The 19,724-nt window shown below is 45.7% G+C and overlaps 1 protein-coding gene and 1 long non-coding RNA gene across 2 annotated transcripts in view; one reads left to right on the forward strand and one right to left on the reverse strand.

Moving 5' to 3' along the window:
• LOC139225823 (uncharacterized) overlaps positions 1–15,964 on the reverse strand; it is a 30,078-nt gene extending 14,114 nt beyond the window's left edge. The window contains exon 1 of the long non-coding RNA XR_011587164.1: positions 15,884–15,964. This is a non-coding gene — a long non-coding RNA (uncharacterized lncRNA). The remainder of the gene's footprint in view (positions 1–15,883) is intronic.
• A 306-nt stretch (positions 15,965–16,270) lies between these two features.
• On the forward strand, positions 16,271–16,745 carry LOC139225824 (histone H2A type 1-like). Its single transcript, XM_070856671.1, has one exon. The coding sequence runs from the start codon at positions 16,279–16,281 to the stop codon at positions 16,651–16,653; it is 375 nt and encodes a 124-aa protein (XP_070712772.1). The 5' UTR covers positions 16,271–16,278; the 3' UTR covers positions 16,654–16,745.
• The last annotated feature ends 2,979 nt before the right edge of the window (positions 16,746–19,724 follow it).

Here is a 19,724-nt window from a genome sequence, read left to right on the forward strand (position 1 = left end):
GGTCCAGATTAAGAGGGCTTATCAGTATTAGGAGGTTCTGAGGAATCAGGAGTTCCTCTGTCTTATGGTATGGATTGTAATATTGACCAGTTATGTATAACCCACTAATGTATGTAAACACACTTATACACTCGCTTACATTGGGCTAGTAAGAAGGGAATAGTGAAGCCTGATGGGTAATGAACCATCCGTGGTGTGAACCTTAGTATAGATTTACATTCTGAATAAGCAAATCCACCAAGGGCAACAGTCTGGAACATAGACTGTAAACAGTATCTGATTCTCATGAAAAACTGTATTAGACTAGTTCCCTCGGGAAGAGATAAGGAAGCCAGTATTTTGGAAGAGAGTTACTTCACACGTAATAGGGACTATGGCAAAGTTCATATCACTGAACAACATGATTGACATGTGATGAGAAATGGACAGGTAGGAACGAACCACTTTGAGCTAGTCTGATAAGAGTCAACAAATCAATGTAACTCTGCTGATAGCAGTAGACCAATCAATGGTTTTGTAGGAGGGTAGCACCCCTCAAAAAACTGTATAATTGTAATTGAAACCTCTTGTACTTTGAAGTGTTTATCGGAATATTTCCCGAGCATGTTCGGATAATAATAAAACCGGTGAACCGAAGTTTTCGTCTGAATGAATCCGTGGTTGCTATACAGAGGACAGGTGTCGACTCCTTATATCAGGGAGTCCATCACGAGGAAGAGAAGTGTTCCTTTTACCCCAAAACCCACCCTCTATCCATGCTAATATGTTACCCCTAACCCCGTAAGCTTTTATCTTGTGCAGTCAGCTGTTGTGTGGCACCTTATCGAATGCCTTCAGGAAATCCAAATACACAACATCTACTGGTTCCCCCTTATCCACTCTGCTCGTTACATCCTCAAAGAACTCCAGAAAATTTGTCAAACATGATTTCCCTTTCATAAAACCATGCTGACTTTGCTTCTCTGTATTATTCTTTTCCAAATGTCCCACTACTGCTTCCTTAATAATGGACTCCAGCTTTTTCCCAACAGATGTTAGGCTAACTACTCTATAGTTTCCTCTTTTCTGTCTCCTTCCTTTTTTAAATAGGGATGTAACATTTGTGGTTTTCCAAACAGCTGTGATCTCTCCACAATCCAAGGAGTTTTGGTACATCTCAACCAATGCATCCACTATCTCTGCAGCTACTTCTTTTAAGACCCTCGGATGCAGGCCATCAGGTCCAGGGCAATGTCCACCTTTGGTCACATTATTTTACTGAATACTTTTTCTTTAATTCCCCCTTCCCGAGAGCCCCTAGGTTATCTATTATTGCGATGTATTTAGTATCTTCTACTGTGAAGACAGATACAAAATATCAGAATGGTTTTATTCAAATACTGAAAGCTGCAACAAATGGAGCTAAAGTTTGTTAAATAATTGATGATAAAATGAATTGAATCTGCAGGTTGGTTTTGGATTTCTCTGGGACATGATGTACTTTGAAATACCGCTGGTGCCCAGTAGATGACGCTGTCCCTACAATTAATTCGGACTGATTGGAGCGTGACTGCCCCCGGAACAGGAAGAATGAGGGTAGCTCAGGGTCAGACTCTGAACTTACGGCACCCCACAGGGGCATCACACACTGCCCCCTCCCTTAGGCAGCTCAGGAACATCACACACTGCCCCCTCCCTGGGGCAGCTCAGGGTCAGACACTGAACATACTGCATACTATAGGGGATGCACGAACTGCCTTGTCTCTGGGGGAGTCACTGCTGGAGGGTCCGCAGAGAGAAAGGGAACTTCCCCAAACAGCCCGAGAAGTCACAGAGACCACGTGGGACCTCACGGATCCTGGAGAAGCCCCCAGACCCCAGAGCTTTGGCCCACAGACCTGGGACACTGGGTCACTGGGTCTCCGCACGGGGGGAGCGATCCGTCTGCCCCCCAGACCCCCCATGTTAGCTCCACTGTCACTGTGAGCTGCAGGGAGTTACATTTACCCACAGCAGCTCTCCTCCCCTGAAGATGCTGACTCTGGCTAGGTGCAGAAATACAGAGCAATCGTCTTCAATTCCCAGCACACACTCAGGAAACATGCCCCACTTACCGGGCACTGTACAGGACTGGAGCAGACAACACTTCCCTCAATTGTCCTGGTCCCAGACTGACCCAGAACCAGACCCCCCCCCTCACCCTCCCCTGTCCCAGACTGAACCAGAACCCCCTCACTCTCCCCTGTCCCGACTTCCTATAAGTTTGTGGTATGGTGCCGCACAAGGGGCTGCTCTATCAGCTCAAAGCCTAGAACATGAGAACATAAGAATTTGGAGCAGGAGTCGGCCATTTGGTCCCTCGAGCCTTGCTCCGCCGTTCAATAAGATCATGACTGATCTGATCATGGACTCAGCTCCACTTCCTGCCCGCTCCCCATAACCGTTTACTCCCTTATCGCTCAAAAATCTGTCCATCTCCACCTTAAATATATTCAATGACCCAGCCTCCACAACTCTCTAGGGCAGAGAATTCCACAGATTTATAACCCTCCGAGAGAGGAAATTCCTCCTCATCTGTTTTAAATGGGCGGCCTTTATTCTGACACTATGTTCCCTAGTTCTAGTTTCCTCTATGAGTGGAAATATCCTCTCTGCATCCACCTTGTCGAGACCCCCTCATTACCTTATATGTTTCGATAAAATCACCTCTCATCCTTCTGAACTCCAATGGGTACACACCCAACCTACTCAACCTATCTTCATAAGTCAATCCCCTCATCTCCGCAATCAACCTCGTAAACCTTCTCTGAACTGCCTCCAAAGCAAGTATATCCTTCCTTAAATATGGAAACCAAAACTGCATGCAGTACTCTAGCTGTGGCCTCACCAATACCCTGTACAGTTGTAGCAGGACTTCTCTGATTTTATACTCCATCCCCCTTGCAATAAAGGCCAACATTCCATTTACCTTCCTGATCACTTGCTGTATCTGCATACTAACCTTTTATGTTTCATGCTCAAGGACCCCCAGGTTCCTCTGTACTGCAGCATTTTGCAATTTTTCTCCATTTAAATAATAATTTGCTTTACTACTTTTTCTGCCAAAGTGGATAACCTCATATTTTCCCACATTATACTCCATTTGCCAAAAATTTTGCCCACTCACTTAGCCTGTCTATATTCCTTTGCAAATTTCTTGTGTCCTCCTCACAATTTGCTTTTTCACCCATCTTTGTATCATCAGCAAACTTGGCTACATTACACTCGGTCCCTTCATCCAAGTCATTAATATAGATTGTAAATAGTTCAGGCCCCAGGACCGATCCCTGCGGCACCCCACTAGTTACTGTTTGCCAACCGGAAAATTACCCATTTATCCAGACTCTCTGTTTTGGGTGAGTTAGCCAATCATCTATCCATGCTAATATGTTACCCAAACCCCGTGAGCATTTATCTTGTGCAGCCTCTTATGTGGCACCTTATCGAATGCCTTCTGGAAATTCTGCTCCACAATTCAATAGGATCATGGCCGAACAGCCAAAAATCCAGATGGTGCTACTGACAAAGAAATCCAATGCTGGGCTCAGCAAGAACAAGTAAAATGGACAAGATTCAAAGAGCAAGTTTTTATTTAAATGGAGAAAGATTGCAAAGTGCTGCAGTACAGCGGAACCTGGGGGTACTTGTGCATGAAACACAAAAGGTTAGTATACAAGTACAGCAAGTGAACAGGAAGGCCAATGGAATCTTGGCCTTTATTGCAAAGGGGATGGAGTATAAAAGTAGGGAAGTTGTACAGGGTATTTGGTGAGGCCACACCTGAAATACTGCATGCAGTTTTGGTTTCCATATTTACGAAAGGACATACTTGCTTTGGAGGCAGTTGAGAGAAGGTTCACTAGATTGATTCCGGGGATGAGGAGGTTGACTTATGAGGAAAGGTTGATTGGTTGGGCCTCTACTCATTGGAATTCAGAAGAATGAGAGGTGATCTTATCAAGACGTACAAGATTATGAGGGGGATTGAGAAGGTGGATGCAGAGAGGATGTTTCCACTGATGGGGGAGACTAGAACTAGAGGGCATGATCTTTGAATAAGGGGCTGCCCATTTAAAACTGAGATGAGGAGAAATTTCTTCTCTGAGGGTTGTAAATCTGTGGAATTCTCTGCCTCAGAGAGCTGTGGAAGCCAGGACTTAAGACAGAAATAGACTGTTTCTTAAACGATAAGGGGATAAGGGGTTATGGGGAACAGGCGGGGAAGTGGAGCTGAGTCCATGATCAGATCAGCCATGATCTTATTGAATGACGGAGCAGGCTTGAGGAGCCGTATGGCCTACTCCTGTTCCTAGTTCTTATGTTCTTATAAATCCAAGTCTCTATTTCTTTACTTAATATTAAATCCCTACAGTTGATAAGCTGGGAGTTTCCTGACACTCAGTCGATCTCAGTTATAAACAGGTCAATGTCTGTTGAACATGTAGAAATCTAGATCGACAAACAGAGCAGCGAGTTTGCTGTTCACATTATTGAATATATATTAAAACATTAATGAACTTTCCACCTAAGATTTTTTGTCTGTTAGTAGATTAGAAACACAAAGAACAGAGTATAAATCAGGAGATGTTGTAACTGATGACCTCATCAAGAATTTGTGATTTTGGCGAGCAACGTGATTGGTCTCTTTAAACATCCAATATCCAATGGATATTGACAAGGCAGCTAATGAACTAATGGTTCAATCAGAATCATGGACTTCACCGATCCCTCATTAGCATAGGGCTGTGGGCGGAGTGTGGGGCTGCCCATATAATGCTGGCTCGGAGCAGAGTTTCCTCAAACCTGCGCCTCACTGAATAGGACGATAGCTGAAGAAAAGTAAACAGTTACCGTCAAGAAAGTAATCAAGAAAACACCACCGAAGAGCGGAAGGAAGCGCAGAAAGTCAAAGAAGGAGAGTTACTCCATCTGCATCTACAAAGTGATGAAGCAGGTTCACCCCGACACCGGCATCTCCTCCAAGGCCATGAGCATCATGAACTCGTTTGTGAATGATATTTTCGAGCGCATCGCGGGTGAGGCTTCCCGCCAAGCCCATAACAACAAGCGCCGCACAAGGGAGATCCAGACCGCCATGCGCCTGCTGCTGCCCGGGGAGCTGGCCAAGCACGCCATTTCGGAAGGGACAAAGGCGGTGACCAAGTACACCAGCTCCAAGTAAAACTGCACGTTGTCCTGAGAGAACAAACCCCAAACACAATGGCTCTTTTAAGAGCCACCCACAACCTCTTTGAAAGAGCTGCATAAACGTATCACCCTTTGGACTCAAATCACTAATTATTTCCTGAGCAAGTGTGAGAACCTTTGCAGTTCCAGCTGTAGATTTAGTTTTAGAAACATAGAAAATAGGTGCAGGAGTAGGCCATTCGGTCCTTCATGCCTGCACCACCATTCAATATGATCATGGCTGATCATGCAACTTCAGTACCCCACTCCCGCCTTCTCTCCATACCCCCTAATCCCTTTAGCCGTAAGGGTCACATCTAACTCCCTTTTGAATATGTCAATCAATGAACTGGACTCAACAATTTTCTGTGGTAGAGAATTCCACAGGTTCACAATTCTCTGGGCGAAAAAGTTTCTCCTCGTCTCGGTCCTATATGGCTTACCCCTTATCCTTAGACTGTGACCCCTGGTTCTTGACTTCCCCAACACCGGGAACATTCTTCCTGCATCTAATCCTGTCCAATTGTGTCAGAGTTTTACATGCTTCTATGAGATCCCCTCTCATTCTTCTAAATTCCAGTGAATATAAGCCTAGTCGATCCAGTCTTTCATATATGCCATCCTGGGAATCAGTCTGGTGAACCTTCGCTGCACTCCCTCAATAGCAAGAATGTCCTTCCTCAGATTAGGAGACCAAAACTGCACACAATACTCAAGGTGTGGTCTCACCAAGGCCCTGTACAACTGCAGCAAGACCTCCCTGCTCCTATACTCAAATCCTCTCGCTATGAAGGCCAACATGCCATTTGCCTTCTTCACTGCCTGCTGTACCTGCATGCCAACTTTCAATGACTCATGTACCATGACACCAGGTCTCGTTGCACCTCCCCTTTTACTAACCTATCACCATTCAGATAATAATCTGCCTTCCGGTTTTTGGAACCTCACACTTATCCACATTATACTGCAACTGCCATGCATTTGCCCACTCACCTAACCTGTCCAATTCACCCTGCAGTCTCTTAGCATCCTCCTCACAGCTCACACTGCCACCCAGCTTAGTGTCATCTGCAAACTTGGAGATATTACATTCAACTCCTTCGTCTAAATCACTAATATATTCTAAATAGCTGGGGTCCCAGCACTGAACCTTGCGATACCTCACTAGTCACTGCCTGCCATTCTGAAAAGGACCCGTTTATTCCCACTCTTCGCTTCCCGTCTGCCAACCAGTTCTCTATCCACGTCAATACATTACCCACAATCCCATGTGCCTTAATTTTGCACACTAATCTCTTTCGTGGGACCTTGTCAAAAGCCTTTTGAAAGTTCAAATACACCACATCCACTGGTTCTCCCTTGTCCACTCTACTGGTTACATCCTCAAAAAATTCTAGATTTGTCAAGCATGCTGACTTTCATAAATCCATGCTGACTTGGACCGATCCTGTCACTGCTTTCCAAATGCGCTATTACATCTTTAATAATTGATTCCAGCATTTTCCCCACTACCAATGTCAGGCTAACCGGTCTATAATTCACTGTTTTCTCTCTCCCCCCTTTTTTTAAAAAGTGGGGTTACATTAGATACCCTCCAATACATAGGAACTGATCCAGAGTCCGTGGAATTATCAGACAAGCAGCTTCACTGTCCAGTTCGACCTTAGCATCTCCGGAATTTTCCGCCCTGACAAACTACAAACACGGTCCCTGGTGGCTCTTTCCCTTTGCTTTCAGCCCGTTCGTTTATGTCAACTGCCAAATTAAGAGTTTGTTTCGGGGCTGAGACTCTGATTTCAGTCACACATTCTCTCTCACAAGCACTTTTCAATTTATTTTTTAATTCTTGTTGCGGGTCAGTCCGTTTATTAACCCGACATTCCCCACAGTGTAACAACCCTGAATTGGAGTTCTTAGAGACCAGAACCGGGGCAGTTTGAACACACTGTCCCTCTTCTCTTTTCACAGGACTCCCAGTTCTGGTCTCACTCCCGCTTTTGCGGGGGGATCGATCGATAATCTATGAATCCCCAGTTTTACATTGATTGAGCTGGAATGTGTCCCATTACAGAATCAGTGGGGATTGAGTCCCGCCCATTAAAGACAGTTTGAAATAGAACCCGAATTTAATCCTCATTGCAACATAGAACATAGAAATCGACAGCGCAGAAGGAGGCCACCTTGGCCCATCATGTCCGAGCCAGCCGACAAAGAGCCGCACGGCCCTTGGTCAGCAGCCCTGATGGTTACATATAAACCTATGAACAATGAACAAGGACGAAAAGACAAAGAGCACCCAGCCCAACCAGTCCACCTCACACAACTGCGACACCCCTTACACAAACATTCTACACTCCACCCCAACCGGAGCCATGTGATCTCCTGGGAGAGGCAAAAACCAGATAAAAACCCAGGCCAATTCAGGGAGTATAAATCTGGGAAAATTCCTCTCTAACCCATCCAGGCGATCGAAACTAGTCCAGGAGATCATCCTGGCCGTATTCTATTCCCATTATATCTGCGCCGTCCAACAAAAGGTCATCCACTCTAATCCAAATTACCAGCTCTTGGTCCATAACTCTGCAGGTTACTGCACATTAAGTGCTCATCCAACCATCTCTTAAAAGTGGTGAGTGTTTCTGCTTCCACCACTCTTCCAGGCAGTGAGTTCCAGATCCCTACAACCCTCTGCGTAAAGAAGCTCCCCCTCAAATCCCCTCTGAACCTTCCACCTACCACCTTAACACTATGCCCTCTCATAATAGACCCCTCCACCAATGGAAATAGACCCTTACTATCCACGATGTTCAGTCCCCTCAACATTTTGTATACCTCAATGAGGTCTCCTCTCAACCTCCTCTGTTTCAATGAGAACAAACCTAACCTATCCAATCTGTCCTCATAATTAAGATTTTGGAGGATGTGGTGTATTTGGACTTTCAAAAGGCTTTTGACAAGGTCCCACACAAGAGATTAGTGTGCAAAATTAAAGCACATGGTATTGGGGGTAATGTATTGATGTGGATAGAGAACTGGTTGGCAGACAGAAAGCAAAGAGTAGGAATAAACGGGTCCTTTTCAGAAGGACAGGCAGTGGCAAGGTTCAGTGCTGGGACCCCAGCTATTTACAATATACATTCATGATTTAGATGAAGGAATTGAATGTAATATCTCCAAGTTTTCAGATGACACTAAGCTGGGTGGCAGTGTGAGCCATGAGGAGGATGCTAAGAGGCTACAGAGTGACTTGGACAGGGATATAAGTAAGGTTATCCACTTTGGTGGCAAAATTAGGAAGGCAGAATATTATCTGAATGGTGACAGATTAGGAAAAGGGGAGGTGCAATGAGACCTGGGTGTCATAGAAATATAGAAAATAGGTGCAGAAGTAGGCCATTCGGCCCTTCTAGCCTGTATCGCCATTCAATGAGTTCATGGCTGAACATGCAACTTCAGTAACCCATTCCTGCTTTCTCGCCATACCCCTTGATCCCCCTAGTAGTAAGGACTTCATCTAACTCCTTTTTGAATATATTTAGTGAATTGGCCTCAAAAACTTTCTGTGGTAGAGAATTCCACAGGTTCACCACTCTCTGGGTGAAGAAGTTTCTCCTCATCTCGGTCCTAAATGGCAAAACCCTTATCCTTAGACTGTGACCCCTGGTTCTGAACTTCCCTAACATTGGGAACATTCTTCCTGCATCTAACCCATCAGAATTTTAAACGATTCTATGAGGTCCCCTCTCATTCTTCTGAACTCCAGTGAATACAAGCCCAGTTGATCCAGTCTTTCTTGATAGGTCAGTCCCGCCATCCCGGGAATCAGTCTGATGAACCTTCGCTGCACTCCCTCAATAGCAAGAATGTCCTTCCTCAAGTTAGGAGACCAAAACTGTAAACAATACTCCAGGTGTGGCCTCACCAAGGCTCTGTAGCAACACCTCCCTGCCCCTGTACTCAAATCCCCTCGCTATGAAGGCCAACATGCCATTTGCTTTCTTAACCGCCTGCTGTACCTGCATGCCAACCTTCAATGACTGATGTACCATGACACCCAGGTCTCGTTGCACCTCCCCTTTTCCTAATCTGTCACCATTCAGATAATAGTCTGTCTCTCTGTTTTTACCACCAAAGTGGATAACCTCACATGTATCCACATTATACGTCATCTGCCATGCATTTGCCCACTCACCTAACCTATCCAAGTCACTCTGCAGCCTCAAAGCATCCTCCTCGCAGCTCACACTGCCACCCAACTTAGTGTCATCCGCAAATTTGGAGATACTACATTTAATCCCCTCGTCTAAATCATTAATGTACAGTGTAAACAGCTGGGGTCCCAGCAAAGAACCTTGCGGTACCCCACTAGTCACTGCCTGCCATTCTGAAAAGTACCCATTTACTCCTACTCTTTGCTTCCTGTCTGACAACCAGTTCTCAATCCATGTCAGCACACTACCCCCAATCCTATGTGCTTTAACTTTGCACATTAATCTCTTGTGTGGGACCTTGTCGAAAGCCTTCTGAAAGTCCAAATATACCACATCAACTGGTTCTCCCTTGTCCACTCTACTGGAAACATCCTCAAAAAATTCCAGAAGATTTGTCAAGCATGATTTCCCTTTCACAAATCCATGCTGACTTGGACCTATCATGTCACCTCTTTCCAAATGTGCTGCTATGTCATCCTTAATAATTGATTCCATCATTTTACCCACTACTGAGGTCAGGCTGACCGGTCTATAATTCCCCATTTTCTCTCTCCCTCCTTTTTTAAAAAGTGGGGTTACATTGACTACCCTCCACTCGATAGGAACTGATCCAGAGTCAATGGAATGTTGGAAAATGACTGTCAATGCATCCGCTATTTCCAAGGCCACCTTCCTTAAGTACTCTGGGATGCCGTCCATCAGGCCCTGGGGATTTATCGGCCTTCAATCCCATCAATTTTCCCAACACAATTTCCTGACTAATAAGGATTTCCCTCAGTTCCTCCTGCTTACTAGACCTCTGACCCCTTTTATATCTGGAAGGTTGTTTGTGTCCTCCTTAGTGAATACCGAACCAAAGTACTTGTTCAATTGGTCTGCCATTTCTTTGTTCCCCGTTATGACTTACCCTGATTCTGACTGCAGGGGACCTACGTTTGTCTTTAGTAACCTTTTTCTCTTTACATATCTATAGAAACTTTTGCAATCCTTCTTAATGTTCCCTGCAAGCTTCTTGTCGTACTCCAGTCATTGAAAGTTGGCATGCAGGTGCAGCAGGCGGTGAAGAAGGCAAATGGCATGTTGGCCTTCATAGCGAGAGGATTTGAGTATAGGAGCAGGGAGGTCTTACTGCAGTTGCGCAGGGCCTTGGTGAGGCCACATCTTAAATAGTGTGTACAGTTTTGGTCTCCTAATCTGAGGAAGAACATTCTTGCTATGGAGGGAATGCAGCGAAGGTTCACCAAGGCTGGATCGACTAGGCTTATATTCACTGGAATTTAAAAGAATGGGAGGGGATCTCATAGAAACATATAAAATTCTGACGGGATTGGACAGGTTAGATGCAGGAAGAATGTTCCTGATGTTGGGGAAGTCCAGAACCAGGGGTCACAGTCTAAGGGTAAGGGGTAAGCCATTTAGGACTGAGATGAGAAGAAGCTTCTTAACTCAGAATTGTGAACCTGTAGAATTCTTTACCATAGAAAGTAGTTGAGGCCAGTTCGTTAGATATATTTAAAACGGAGTTAGATGCGGCCCTTATAGCTAAAGGGATCAAGGGGTGTGGAGAGAAAGAAAGAAAGGGGTACTAAAGTTGCAAAAATGATCAGCCATGATCATATTGAAAGGTGGTGCAGGCTCGAAGGACTGAATGGCCTACTCCTGCACCTATTTTCTATGTTTCGCCATTCCAGGCAGCATTCTAGCAAATCTCCTCTGCACCCTCTCTAGTGCAATCACGTCCTTCCTATAATACAGCAACCAGAACTGCACGCAGTACTCCAGCTGTGGCCTAACCAAAGTATTATACAATTTAAGCATAACCTCCCTGCTCTTTTATTCTATGCCTCGGCCAATAAAGGCAAGCATTCCGTATGCCTTCTTAAGCATCTTAGCCACTTGGCCTGCCACTTTCAGGGATCTGTGGACAAGGTTCCTTTGTTCATCTACATTATTAAGTGGCCGACTGCTTAATGTGTATACCCTTTTCATATTAGCTCTCTCAAAGTGCATCACCTCACACTTCTCTGAATTAAATTTCATTTGCCACTGCTTTGCCCACCTGACCAGTAGATTGATATCCTCCTGCAGCCCATGATTTTCCTCTTCATTATCAACCACATAGCCAATTTTAGTGTCGTCTGCAAACTTCTTAATCATACTCCCTATATTCAAATCTAAGTTGTTGATATATACCACAAAAAGCAAGTACTAAGCCCTGTGGAACCCCACTTGAAACATTCTTCCAGTCACAAAAACATCCATCAACCATTACCTTTTACTTCTGCCTCCAAGCCAATTTTGGATCCTTGCCCTGTATCCCATGGGCTTTAACCTTCATGACCAGTCTACCATGTGGGACCTTATCAAAAGCCTCGCTAAAGGTCATATATACTACATCATACGCACTACCCTCATCGACCCTCTTGGTTACCACCTCAAAAAATTCAATCAGGTTAGTCAAACACTATCTTCCCTTAACAAATCCGTGCTGATTGTCCCTAATTAATCCTTGCCTTTCCACATGCAGATCTCGCCTGTCTTTCAGAATTTTTTTCCAATAATTTTCCCACCACTGAGGTTAGGCTGACAGGCCTGTAATTACTCGGCCTATCCCTTTCTCCCTTCTTAAACAAGAGTACTGCATTAGCAGTCCTCCAATCCTCCGGCACCATGCCCAAATCCAAAGAGGACTGGAAAATGATGGTCAAGGCCTCTGCTATTTCCTTTTTTACTTCGCTCAACAACCTGGGATGCATTTCATCCGTCCTGGGGACTCATCTACTTTCAAAGCTACTGAACCCCTTAGTACTTCCTCTCTCACTATATTCATTTCATCCAGAATATCACACTCCTCCTCAATAGCAGTATCTGCATTGCCCCTTTCCTTTGTGAAAACAGATGCAATGTATTCGTTAAGAACCCTATCAACATCTTACGCCTCCACAAAGATTGCCCTCATGGTCTCTAATAGGCCCTACCCTTTCTTTAGTAACCCTCTTATTCTTAATATATTTATAGAACATCTTAGAGTTTTCCATAATTTTACTGGCTAAGAATTTCTCGTGCTCTCACTTAGCATTCCTAATATCCTTTTTAATTTTGCCTCTTAACTTTTTATATTCCTCTAAACATTCTATAGTATTTAGCCGTTGGTATATGTTATCAGCGTCTCTTTTTTCTTAATCCTCCCCTGCAAGTCCCCAGCCATCCAGGGGGCTCTAGAATTATTTTTCCCAGCCTTTTTCTTTAAGGGCATATGTTTGGCCTGAGCCTTCCAGATCTCTTCCTTGAATGCTTCCCACTGTTCCGACACTGATTTACCCACAAGTAGCTGTTTCCAGTCCACTATGGCCAAATCACTCCTTAACATAGCAAAATTAGCTTTTCCCCAATTCGGAACTTTTATTCCAGGCCAATTCTTGTCCTTATCTATAACCAACTTGAATCTGACTGAATTATGGTCACTGGCACCCAAGTGCTCTCCCTGTAATACCCCTTCAACCTGCCCAGCTTCAATCCCCAAAACTAAATCTAAGACCGCCCCCTGTCGTGTTGGGCTCGTTACATACTGACTAAATAAGTTCTCGAATGCATTTCAAGAATTCCGCACGCTCTATAACCTTCACACTAAATTTGTCCCAATCAATATTTGGATAGTTAAAATCCCCTATTACAAATATATGGCTTTTGGACTTCACAGCAATTTGCTTACATAATTGCTCCTCCATCTCCCTTCTACTGTGTGGGGGTCTATAATCATCCTCATCATAGGCAGTCCCTCGTAATCGAGGAAGACTTGCTTCTACTCTTAGCATGAGTTCTTAGGTGGCTGTACAGTCCAATAGGAGAACCACAGTCTCTGTCACAGGTGGGACAGATAGTCATTGAGGGAAAGGGTGGGCAGGGAGTCTGGTTTGCCGCATGCTCCTTCCACTGCCTGTGCTTGATTTCTGCATGCACTCGGTGGCGATACTCGAGGAGCTCAGCGCCCTCCCGAATGCATTTCCTCCACTTAGGGTGGTCTATGCCCAGGGACTCCCAGGTGTCAGTGGGGATGTCGCACTTTGTCAGGGAGGCTTTGAGGATGTCCTTGTAACGTTTCCTCTGCCCGCCTTTGGCTCGTTTGCCATGGACGGGTTCCGAGTACAGTGCTTGCTTTGGGATCTCGTGTCTGGCATGCGAACTACGTGGCCGGCATGCGAACTACGTGGCCTGCCCAGCGGAGCTGATCAAGTGTGGTCAGTGCTTCAATGCTGGGGATGTTGGCCTGGACGAGGACGCTAACATTTGTGCATCTGTCCTCCCAGGGGATATGCAGAATCTTGCGGAGACATCGTTGGGGGTATTTCTCCAGCAATATGAGGTGTCTACTGTACATGGTCCACGTCTCCGAGCCATACAGGACGGGTATTACTGCGGCCCTGTAGACCATCAGCTTGGTGACAGTTTTGAGGGACTGGTCTTCAAACACTCTTTCCCTCAGGCAGCCGAAGGTTGCACTGGAGACGGTGTTAGATTTCATCGTCGATGCCTGCTCTTGTTGATAGGAGGCACTCGAGATAGGGGAAGTGGTCCACGTTGTCCAGGGCGACGCCGTGGATCTTGATGTCTGCGGGGGGGCAGTGCTGTGCGGCGAGGACAGGTTGGTGGAGGACCTTTGTCTTACTAACATTTAGCGTAAGGCCCATGCTTTCATATGCCTTGGTAAAGACATCGACTATGTCCTGGAGTTCAGCCTCTGTGTGTGCACAGACGCAGGCATCGTCCGCGTACTATAGCTGGATGACAGAGGTTGGGTGGTCTTGGAACTGGTCTGGAGATGGCAAAGGTTGAACTGCTTCCCACTGGTTCTGTAGTTTAGTTCCACTCCAACTGTGAGATGGAGCATGGCAGCGAGGAAGATTGAGAAGAGGTTTACACGTCCAGCAGTGTGATTGCTCCTTTTTTATTTTTCAATTCGACCCATATGGCCTCATTTGATGATCCCTCGAAGATATCATCCCTCCACACCGCTGTAATAGTTTCTTTAATCAGTACCACAATTCCCCCGCCCCTCCCTTTTTACCCCCCTCTCTATCTTGTCTAAAAATCCTGTAGCCAGGAATATTGATCTGCCCCTCTTTCAGCCATGTTTCTGTAATGGTTATAATGTCATACTCCGAAGTGTTTACCTGTGCTCTTAGCTCATCCGCCTTATTCGCTATACACCTTGCATTAAAGTATATACCATTCAGCACAGGAAGACCTCCTTGTTTACTACATACTAAGCCCCGTTTCCTCTGTCTTACAGATTCGCTTTCTAGATTCTTGCTATCCAATTTCCGCTTTACTTCCTTCCCTTCTGAATTTGTTCTCAGGTTCCCATCCCCCTGCCAAGCCAGTTTAAACTCTCCTTAACAGCACGAGCAAAACTCCCCGCGAGGATATTGGTCCCGGCGCTGTTGAGGTGCAACCTGTCCGGTTTGTACAGGTCCCATCTCCCCCAGAAGCGGTCCCAATGCCTCAAGAATTTAAAGCCCTCCCTCCTACACCAACTTTCCAGCCACGTGTTCTCTATCCTTCTATTCTTATACTCATTAGCACGTGGCACCGGTAGTAACCCGGAGATTACTACCTTTGAGGTCCTACCCTTTAATTTTCTTCCTAGCTCCCAGAATTCTTCTTGTAGGACCTCATCCCTCATTTTACCTATGTCATTGGTCCCGATATGGACAACGACCTCCAGCTGTTTATCCCTCCCCCGCCCCCCCAGGATGCCCTGCCACTCTGTGACATCCTTAACCCTGGCACCAGGGAGGCACAAAACCGTTTGCAAGTCACGTCTAGGGGCCATAGAAACGCCTGTCTGTTCCCCTAACTATAGAATCCATTATCAGTAGGGCTCTTTTGTTCTTCGTCCCTCCCCCCGTGCAGCTGAGCCAGACGTGGTGCCTTGGAAATGGCTCTCGCTGCAGTCCCGAGAGACACCATCGTCCTTACCAATACTCAGATGTGAATATCGATTTGAAAGCGAGATGGACTTAGAGGGGGACTCCTGTGCTACCTGCCTAGCTCACTTACTACGTCTGGTGGTCACCTATTTCCCCTCTACCTGCACGCCTTTAAGCTGCGGGATGACCACCTCCTGAAACATGTTATCCACGTAGCTCTCAGCCTCGCGGATGCACCTTATTGACTCCACCCACTGCTCCAGCTCCGAAATGCGGAACTCGAGCAGTTGAAGCTGGAGACACCTCCTGCACACATGGTTGTCTAGGCTGCGCGAAGTGTCCAGAACTTCCCACATGGTGCAGGATGTGTACGCCACAGGACTGAGCTGCGCTGCCATCCCTCGAGATAGCCTAATATAGTTTAAAATCTACTTAAAAAGAAAGAGAGAAAGCAAGTTACCAACTCACCTCACCGACCTCTCGGCCTCCGAACTCCCGACCTACTTAAAAAGAAAGAGAGAAAAGAGAGCTACTTACCAACTCAGCTCATCGACCTGAGGCCTCCGAACTCCGGACTCGCCGACCTCAGAGGGACTACTGACTCGCCGACAGCCTGGAATGTGCAAGCGAAATATGAAATGAGACAAAAGGAATTAAAACATGTTCAGAAATCTTTGACTAATGGTGAATTTATTACAATAATCCGCTATTTTAAAAATTCTTGGCGGAATTTAAAAAAATCATTATTCTGACATATGGAGACAGTAATTTCCGCCCTACTTTCATTGGTGGGCTAAACAGACTGTGACCAATGAAATTTACCACAGAGCGACCAATCACAAGTTCGTTCCCTGCATTCCTCCAGAAGGTATAAGAAAGGGAGATGGGGGCAGGGGTTTCTCATTCTTTCTCTAAACCTGTGGATTGTGGAAATGTCTGGAAGAGGAGAAAGCGGCGGCGGCAAAGCTCAGGCCAAGGCCAAGTCTCGCTCCTCCCAGGCTGGACTGCAGTTCCCTGTGGACCGTGTTCACAGGCTCCTGCGGAAGGGAAATATGCCGAGCGGAGCCCCGGTCTACTTGGCTGCTGTGCTCGAGTATCTGACCGCTGAAATCCTGGAGCTGGACAGCAACTCGGCTCGCGACAAGCAGACCCGTATCATCCCCAGACACCTGCAGCTGGCCATCCGCAACGACCAGGAGCTCAACAAGCTGCTGGGAAAGGTGACCATCGCTCAGTGCAGGGTGCTGCCTAATATCCAGGCTGTGCTGCTGCCCAAGAAAACCACCAGTACGTCCAAAAGCAAGTAAAGCGGACATGATTTAATCTAATAACCCAAAGGCTCTTTTCAGAGCCACCCACAGTATCTGTGAAAGAGCTGCTTCTGTTCTACGAAGCTCAGTTGTCAGAGTTCGAATTTAATATTAAATCTCTGCAATTAAGCTGCGAGTTTGCTGATCAGAAAGGAGTCTCAGACATTCTAGAAACATCGAAAATAGGTGCAGGAGTAGGCCATTCGAGCCTGCACCACCATTCAATAAGATCATGGCTGATCATTCCCTCAGTAGCCCTTTCCTGCTTTCTCTCCATATCCCTTGATCCCTTTAGCTGTAAGGGCCATATCTAACTCCCTCTGAATATATCCAATGAATTGGCATCACAACTCTCTGCGGCAGGGAATTCCACAGGTTAACAACACTGAGTGAAGAAGTTTCTCCTCATCTCAGTCCTAAATGGCCTACCCCTTATCCTAAGACTGTGTCCACTGGTTCTGGACTTCCCCAATATCGGGAACATTCTACCCGCATCTAACCTGTCCCATCCCGTCAGAATCTTATATGTTTCTAGGAGATCCCCTCTCATCCTTCTAAACTTCAATGTAGAAAGACCCAGTTGATCCAGTCTCTCCTCATATGTCAGTCCAGCCATCCCAGGAATCAGTCTGGTGAACCTTCGCTGCACTCCCTCAATAGCAAGAACGTTCTTCCACAGATTAGGAGACCTAAACTGAACACAATATTCCAGGTGAGGCTTCACCAAGGCCCTGTACAACTGCAGTAAAGCCTCCCTGCACCTATACTCAAATCCCCTAGCTATGAAGGCAAACATACCATTTGCCGCCTTCACCGCCTGCTGTACCTGTATGCCAACTTTCAATGACTGATGAACCATGACACCCAGGTCTCGTTGCACCTCCCCTTTTCCTAATCTGCCGCCATTCAGATAATATTCTGTCTTCACGTTTTTGCCCCCAAAGTGGATAACCTCACACTTATCCACATTATACTGCATCTGCCATGCATTTGCCCACTCACCTAACCTGTCCAAGTCACCCTGCAGCCTCTTAACGTCCCCTCACAGCTCACACAGCCATCCAGTTTAGTGTCATCTGCAAACTTGGAGATATTACACTCAATTCCTTCATCTAAATCATTGATGTATATTGTAAAGAGTTTGGGGTCCCAGCATTGAGCCCTGCGGCACTCCACTAGTTACTGCCTGCCATTCTGAAAAGGACCCGTTTATCCCGACTCTCTGCTTCCTGTCTGCCAACCAGTTTTCTATCCATGTCAGTATATTACCCCCATTACCACGTGCTTTGATTTTGCACACCAATCTCTTGTGTGGGACCTTGTCAAAAGCCTTTTGGAAGTCCAAATACACCACATCCACTGGTTCTTCCTTTTCCACTCTACTAGTTACATCCTCAAAAAATTCCAGAAGATTTGTCAAGCATGATTTCCCCTTCAGAAAACCATGCTGACTTGGACCGATCCTGTCACTGCTTTCCAAATGCGCTGCTATTTCATCCTTAATAATTGATTCCAACATTTTCCCCACTACTGGTGTCAGGCTAACCGGTCTATGATTACCCGCTTTCTCTCTCCCTCCCTTTTTAAAAAGTGATGTTACATTTGCTATCCTCTCATGCATAGGAACTGATCCAGAATCCACTATTTCTAGGGCCACTTCCTTAAGTATTCTGGGATGCAGGCAATCAGGCCCCGGGGATTTATCGGCCTTCAATCCCATCAATTTCCCTAACACAATTTCCCGCCTAATAAGGATATCCTTCAGTTCCTCATTCTCACTAGACCCTCGGTCCCCTAGTACTTCCGGAAGGTTACTTGTGTCTTCCTTCATGAATTCAGAACCAAAGAATTTGTTCAATTAGGCTGCCATTTCTTTGTTCCCCATTATAAATTCACCTGAATCCGGCTGCAAGGGACTTACGTTTGTCTTCACTCATCTTTTTCTCTTCACATATCTATTGAAGCTTTTACAGTAAGGTTTTATGTTCCCGGCAAGCTTTTTCTCGCACTCTATTTTCCCCCTCTTAATTAAACCCTTTGTCCTCCTCTGCTGAATCCTAAATGTCTCCCAGTCCTCAGGTTTGCTGCTTTCTCTGGCCAATTTTTTGCCTCTTTCTTGGAATTAACACTATTCTTAATTTCCCTTGTTAGCCACGGTTGAGCCAACTTCCCCGTTTTATTTTTACTCCAGACAGGGATGTACAATTGCTGATGTTCATCCATGTGATCTTTAAATGTTTGCCATTGCCTATCCACCGTCAACCCTTTAAGTATCATTTGCCAGTCTATTCTAGCTAATTCACGCCTCAAACCATCAAAGTTACCTTTCCTTAAGTTCAGGACCCAAGTTTCTGAATTAACTGTGTCACTCTCCATCTTAGTAAAGAATTCTACCATGTTATGGTCACTCTTCCCCAAGGGGCCTTGCACAACAAGATTGCAAATTAGTCCTTTCTCATTACACATCACCCAGTCTAGGATGGCCAGCTCCCTAGTTGGTTCCTCGACATATTGATCTAGAAAACCATCCCTCATACACTCCAGGAAATGCTCCTCCACCACATTGCTACCATTTTGATTAGCCCAATCAATATGTAGATTAAAGTCTCCCATGATAACGGCTGTACCTTTATTGCATGCATCCCTAATTTCTTGTTTGATGCTGTTTGGTGGTCTGTACACAACTCCCACTAGCGTTTTCTGGCCCTTGGTATTCCGTAGCTCCACCTATACCGATGCCACATCATCCAAGCTAATGTCCTTTCTTACTGTTGCATTAATTTCCTCTTTAACCAGCAATGCCACCCCGCCTCCTTTTCCTCTCTGTCTATCCTTCCTAAATGTTGAATACCCCTGGATGTTGAGTTCCCAACCTTGGTCACCCTGGAGCCATGCCTCCGTGATGCCAATTGCATCATACCCGTTAACTGCTATCTGCGCAGTTAATTCTTCCACCTTATTCCGAATACTCCTCGCATTGAGGCACAGAGCGTTCAGGCCTGTCTTTCTAACTCACTTTGTCCCTTTAGAATTTTGCTGCAATGTGTCCCTTTTTGCTTTGTGCCTTA

This window comes from Pristiophorus japonicus, chromosome 15 (assembly GCF_044704955.1).
Source record: "Pristiophorus japonicus isolate sPriJap1 chromosome 15, sPriJap1.hap1, whole genome shotgun sequence".
Taxonomy (NCBI): Eukaryota; Metazoa; Chordata; class Chondrichthyes; family Pristiophoridae; genus Pristiophorus; species Pristiophorus japonicus.